This window comes from Condylostylus longicornis, unplaced genomic scaffold (assembly GCF_029603195.1).
Source record: "Condylostylus longicornis isolate FDR11 unplaced genomic scaffold, ASM2960319v2 ptg000005l, whole genome shotgun sequence".
Taxonomy (NCBI): domain Eukaryota; kingdom Metazoa; phylum Arthropoda; class Insecta; order Diptera; family Dolichopodidae; genus Condylostylus; species Condylostylus longicornis.
This window is the reverse complement of record NW_026577974.1, coordinates 3,781,324-3,788,076: the sequence shown is the minus strand read 5'-3', so window position 1 is coordinate 3,788,076 and position 6,753 is coordinate 3,781,324. Positions and strand designations below refer to the sequence as shown.

General features: G+C 20.5%; 1 protein-coding gene across 1 annotated transcript; it reads right to left on the bottom strand.

Annotated features, from left to right (window-relative positions):
• Window positions 1-2,073: 2,073 nt before the first annotated feature.
• LOC129615792 (succinate dehydrogenase assembly factor 4, mitochondrial-like) lies at window positions 2,074-4,668 on the bottom strand. Its single transcript, XM_055531163.1, has 2 exons — window positions 4,261-4,668; window positions 2,074-2,786 (listed from the first exon to the last, which is right to left on the bottom strand). Exons 1-2 carry the CDS (start codon window positions 4,322-4,324, stop codon window positions 2,503-2,505), a joined length of 348 nt encoding a protein of 115 aa, XP_055387138.1. The 5' UTR covers window positions 4,325-4,668; the 3' UTR covers window positions 2,074-2,502.
• Between the last annotated feature and the right edge of the window lie 2,085 nt (window positions 4,669-6,753).

The following is a 6,753-nucleotide window of genomic DNA, read 5'->3' as shown; positions in this document are numbered from 1 at the left end:
AATGTTAAAAATCTAAAAATAACATTTTTTCAAATAGGTTTTTTTTTTCTATATTATTTACATAAGTATGTGTGTTGCATTTTTCCGGTCAACATTTTTCTTATTTACAATATCATTTGCTTTCATACATATATGTAAGTATGTATAAATGTTCAGATATATTTTAGACCCCGTATTATGAAGTTTTTTATGTAGGTTTATTATAGTTTTGTTGTTTTATTTGTTATGCATGAAGAAGACTGTACAAAGAGCAAAAAATTTCAATATGTAAAAAATAATATCATACTTTTTGCACGTGATTCTTGTTTAATAAATATGTACATATGTATATGAGTGTGTGTATAGGCATATTTTTCTACCTTTGTAGAATTCAACTTTTTACACCATTATTATTGTAACACAATATTTTATTCAATAAAATATTATTATATAGTGTATATACATATATATTCAAATATTGCAATAAGCCCATATTTTATTTACACAAATTTTCGCTTTCCCTATATTATATTTATATTTACTTACATACATTGTTATATAAAATTATTTTGTCTATAAAATTTATACATACTTACATACATATGTATATCATAACAGGTACATACGTATTTCTTGAATTTTTAAAAATTGCAATAGGAAAACAAGAAATTATTTTTCCTACTTATACGTATCGAATTTAAACGCACATACAGTGGAATCCAAAACTTGATCAACTGCAATTAATTTGCCAAAGAAAGCTTCGAATATTTGAAAATGCTATAAATTTATAGGCATCGTCACAATAATTTTTACTAATATACTGCAGTATATTTTATCAAATTTTGTGTAATTAACTTTTTCTAAAATGAATATTGCCGACGTTAAACAGTGATTAATGCAATTTAACTTATTAACATATAGAAACACTGTTTTGACTACATTTTATTATAAACACGGGACAACGTATTTTCTTACGAATAAATCACAATTTATTTCAATAATTTTATATGCATTTAAAATAACAAAACTCTGACAAATAAATTTACGTTAAGTGGATGGATTTGAATATGAGCGAGAATTATAAATTTATTTAATTTTTCCAACTAAACCAAAGTAAATATTTTACTTTATTTAAATGAAAGCTTATAATGAAATCATATGCATCTCACCCACTCTTTATTTAAAATCACTAAATATAATATGTATGTATGTACAGAAAAACGAGAAGAAAAACAATTAAAATAATTAAAATAAATACGATCACGTGCCTTTTCACGTATACGAGTACATGTAATTAAAAAGAAGCAAGGGGTTATACTTATTTTTGCAATTCAATAATATTCTTTAATAAAAAATTTTTTATTTTAGAAAATTAAAATTTTTTAAAAATAACGGTATAAATAAATGTAAAAATAAATGTTATATCCATTTGTACATAATAAAAATTTCCGCAAGTACATGGACTCATAAGTTAGTTTCATAACTCATGAAACTCAATAACTCATAAGTTAGTTTCAAAGTCTACATAAAATATTGCAAAATTTGCAATTACTCATTTAAAATTTGAAGGGTTCAACAAAAACTTTTTTCATTGAGATATCAAGTTAGTTTAGAAATTAGTACAGAATGGTTAAACAATTAGTTACCAAAATAATTTTACTTTTCTCAAATTGAAATTCTAGAATTTACAGTTGAATTTGTTCAAAGTAGTGTTTTGCAGTCTATTCACGTTTGTATAACATGTCTTTGGTTGAAAAATTCTTATGAGTTGCTGTAACATACTACTAGTTACGGTATTTATGCTACCAAAAATGGAAGTTTTCTAGAGTTAGTAAGCATGTTATATTAAGAATAAGTGTCTCTGATTGCCAAATTCTCTTTGATTGAGTCTTAATCTGCAAATTTGCTAGGTTTCACTATTCACGATTAGTTGATAATATTTTCTTATTAAAATTTTCTTCTAAGCTCTTAAAATTTTTTATGGTATAGGAAAAGAAAAACAAGTTTTTTTTTTTAATTTTTAAATGTATTTTTATTTTTTTTTTATTTTTTTTTTTAATTTTTGTTTTTGATTAATACTAACATAAAAGAACATTTTAACAGTAAATAATTTTTATTTTTCGTTATATAAACTACAAACTACATATGTACTAAATTTGTAAGACTACGAAATTTTCTCTTTTTTTCTTTTCTACATTTTTTCAAAGGTTAGGTGTGCACATAGTGCACAATCTTATAAAATAATATCTAGAATTCAAAAAATTTGTAATAATAACACTATCCTTATATAATTTTATTATACATTTTTGATTATAATTTTAAATTATAAATCAATCAAAAATAAAAACTGGATAATAAAAGTGCAAAATATTAATAAAATCAAAAAAAAAAAAAATTTTTTTTTAAATAATTTTTTTTTTTAAATTATTAAATAAATTTATAATAATATTATATAATACTATTTATATATTATAGTATATACATATTATATATAACTACATACATATATATATATATTAATTTTTAAAAATCGGAACATCTACCCTTTCTTTCCCAATCACCATATCTAGTTGGTTCTGGTCCAGTTGGTCCACCACATTCACCAGTATATGGATTTAAACTTTTTGGCCATGGTTTAAATGGATCATTATCTTTATTACGTTGTGATGACATATAATTTTTAAATCTAGTTAATAGACTCTTTTCATTTACAGAATAATTTAAATGTAATGATGTAAATGCAGCTGGATCATATTTATTTTTAGCTGTAACATCAAAATTAGCTGTTGTAGCATAACAAGTAGATGCTGTAAAAAATAAGAAAAATAAAATAATAAAAATATATGAAAAAAGAGAAATTATATATGTGTATATATACAATATACTTTTGTATATATGTATGTAAAGCAAATTGAATTAAAATTTAAAACTTGTATACTACTATAACTCCTATATTTGACATCAAAAATTTATTACAAATTTAATTTAAAAAAATAAATTTTTTTAAATCAAGAATTTTTTTCTTTCTTTCCTAATATAAACACTCGCATATAACATACATACATTCAACATACTTATATATTATGTATAACAAATTGAAATTGATAAAATTAAAAAAGTATGCAATATCAAACTAAATACAAAATATGCGGTGTATAACAGTTGATCGTGGTAAAAGAGGTCAATAATATGATTACGAAAAAACAAAAACAAAAAAAAATATAATTAATAATAATAAGAATTTTTTGTATTAAGTACGTTCATATGTACATACATATGTATATATTTACATGTATGAAACATACATACACACATACTTGTACCCATTTCATTTGTCATTTTTATATGAAATTTGTTATACTTATTATCTGCGTTGATTTCAATTTAAATTGAGTTTTTGATTTGAATTGATTTTGTAATTAAAATTTTATTACGCTTCTTACATACATATGAATTTCTAAATATAATTATGTATGTATGTATGCATTTACACGATATTGAAAAATAATTAAAACTAGGTATAGAAAATAGTTTTTTTAAATAACTATAAATTTGTCGTATAAAATTGTAATATTGATTTGTAAATAAAATTTTGTAAAAAAAATGTAAACTAGTTGTAAAATTGAATTATTAATTTTAATATTTTAATTTTAAAAAGAGAAAATTTCCAAAATGAACAGGTATCTGAATGTACATATGTATGTAAAGCTATCAAATTTATCAATACTGAAATAACGGTACTTGAATTTTAATTCAATCCTGTTTGGAATAAAATAACTATGTATATGTTTATTATATTTAATTTAATTAAAATTTTTGATTTCCTCCTCTATTTTGAAAGAAAAATTTTTGAGAAAATTTGAAAAGGAAATTTTTTTTTGTATATATTTTAATTTATTATTATTATTTATTAATTAATTAATCAAAAATTTTTTTATAATATTATAGAAGGTGTGTTTTGGGAAATTCACATTTAAAAGTATTTTATGAATTTAAAATAATTAAATTTAAGAAAAATAGAGGCCTTTAAAAATTTAAATAAAATATTTTATGAATTTTTTGCAAAATTCATATTTTTATGAATTTCATTTTTAAATTTTTTTCTAATATTTTAATAAATTTATTTAATATTTTAAAATAATAAATTTGTTTTCAATTAGAAATCAATTAAATATTTTAATATTTAAGAAATTAATTTTAAAGTCTACATTAAATTAATAAAAAAATATTTTCGCTAAATTTGAATTTGAAATTAAATGAAATTAAAATTTTCAAAATTACCTTGTTTTGTTACTTGTGAAATAATTCTTGTTTTTGAAGCGGCTCCTTGCATTATATTACTCATTTTGAATGAATTTGGAACTTTTTCTGTATTTATTAAAAATTAAAATAATTCAAAATTATTCTTACAATATTATTATTGTGAAATTAAAAAAAAAAATCTTCTTCCTTTAAATCAAATGTTTTTATTTTTATTTTTAAGAAAGTTGTACAACTTAATTGTTTTATTTTCAACAAAAGTCTTCTTCAAAATCTTTATGATTTCTTTAATTTTAAAATAATTTTCTTTATGTTTTTCAATTCAATCAATTTATTTTTTAATTAAATAAATTTTAACAAAATTCTCAATTTTTTTTTTTATAAGTTTTGCAAAATATTTTTTTTTTTTTTTTCAAATTTTAAAAAAACAATGACTTTCTCGTTTGATTGTTAAACTTTGAATGAATTTTATTTAAGCTGATGCTATAAATGTAAACTCGCCTTTGAATAAAAAAATAAAATAATAAAATATATAAAAAAATATAAATAAATAAAATTTATATAAGCAAGAAGTGTGGAATAAATTTTTTTGTGTTTTTTAGTTTTTTTTTTTAAATTATAATGTGCAAATAATATGCATAGGTATAGTACACTAATACACATACAAAAATTTAGTACGTATACATACACTTAGTACAATTTAAAAATATATTTTATTCTATATAATATGTTATAGATAGGGTGAATATAATATTGTTTACTATCAATAATAATAACAGCTACATACAATACAACATAAGTATTTAAGTGTTAAGTATTATAAGGTAAGACATTGTAGGCAGCATATAAGAGGATAAATAGAATGACATAAAAGAAAATAATATTAAATTGCGTTAAAAAGGGAGATAAACAAAAACACTAATAATAATATTAGAGCTATGTTCAATGATAAAGAATTATGTTCGTTTGCAATAATAAAGAATTGGTGATGGTGTATGTCTGCATGTTGGGTATGTAATATACTTTATCCCTTTATTAAACTGGTTTTATGAATACAAAATAAATATTTACACTACATTTAAGTATGTAAAAATTGAGTAGAATAGCAATAAGAAGACAAAATCTAAAATAATATAGGAATTTCATATCGTATTTTGTAAAGGCAATAAAAATACATGCAATTTTAATAAGAATATTATGTCTTAATTCAAAAAATTAAGAAGATTCCTATAGAGAAATTAAAGAATGGAATTTAATTAAGAAATAATTGAAGTCAAGAAGATTTAAAATTTATGTTTTTAATAAAAAAATATCACCAATACTATATTAATTTAATATACACATAATGTCAAAATTTTGAAAGAAAACTAAGCAACAGATAATAACGTGACGTAATACGTTGCAGCCAAGCATAGTAATGCATAGCAGACCAATAAAATATTTAATTATTTTGGTGAAATTGTTTTTCATTTCTCTTTTATTTTTGATTTTATTTTTGATTTTCTTTTTAATATTATAAAGCACGTATGTATGTTTGTACATACGTTTTATGTTTATCTTTAATACAAATAAAAGTATAAATTGCTTTCTATGTGTAAATAAATGTGTAAATTACTTTTGTTTACAGTTTACACGTCATTCGTATTATGATTTATTTGTTTGTATATGTGTACAACTTTTATCCAAATTTTATGGTTTCCTGCAAGAATTTACAATTTCATTTTTTTTTTCTATGGATTTTTGCATACATACATAAATACATATACATATATATATATATATATATATATATATAGCTTAGCATAGTTTATAGTACGTTCAAAACATCTGTGCGATATCTAGTTCTCATGATCCATATTATTTTCTAATATAGCAGGTATGTTACTGGTTAGAATTTAGGTTTTGACATAAAATTGACGTTAAATTTAATTTTGAATATTAGTATGAATACGTTTTTGTAAAATATGCGGAATGATTTATGTTTAAAAATGACGCTCAATTTGTCTTTTTTTTGCTTACATTTAGAGTATGCATTGAAATTTTACGTCATTTATAATCGTCAAATAATTCATTTTGCAATCATTTTTACAATTGTAATAAACATACTAAATTACTTTAATATTAATTTTTACACTTCCTACATTAATTTTTGACGTCAATATTATTCATACTTATTACATAGTACATTCTTTGTCTTCATTTATTTGTATTTGTGTAATATCTCGTAGTAGGAAGGCTTAAACCATACATTTTTCTTTATTGTTATCATATTATTGCAAATATGTTTGTTTATTTTTTTTTTGCATTTTTTTATTATTAAGCCGGTTCGCGTTATAATAAAAGCTTTTCTTGTATTTTTCATTTTATTTTTCTCTATCGATTGAATTATGAAAGTCCAAAGTCTATAATTTCAATTTGTTATATTTGTGTTTTTGTTGCATATATTTAATTATGTATGTATGTATGTTATACAGTTAAATATTAAACATACATATACTATGGCAGTAATATTTG

Coding starts and splice junctions, on each gene's coding strand:
- LOC129615792 (XM_055531163.1), bottom strand. CDS start 4,324: ATGAGTAATATAATGCAAGGAGCCGCTTCAAAAACAAGAATTATTTCA. Junction 2,787..4,260: donor TTCACAAGTAACAAAACAAG/GTAATTTTGAAA, acceptor TATTTTTTACAG/CATCTACTTGTTATGCTACA.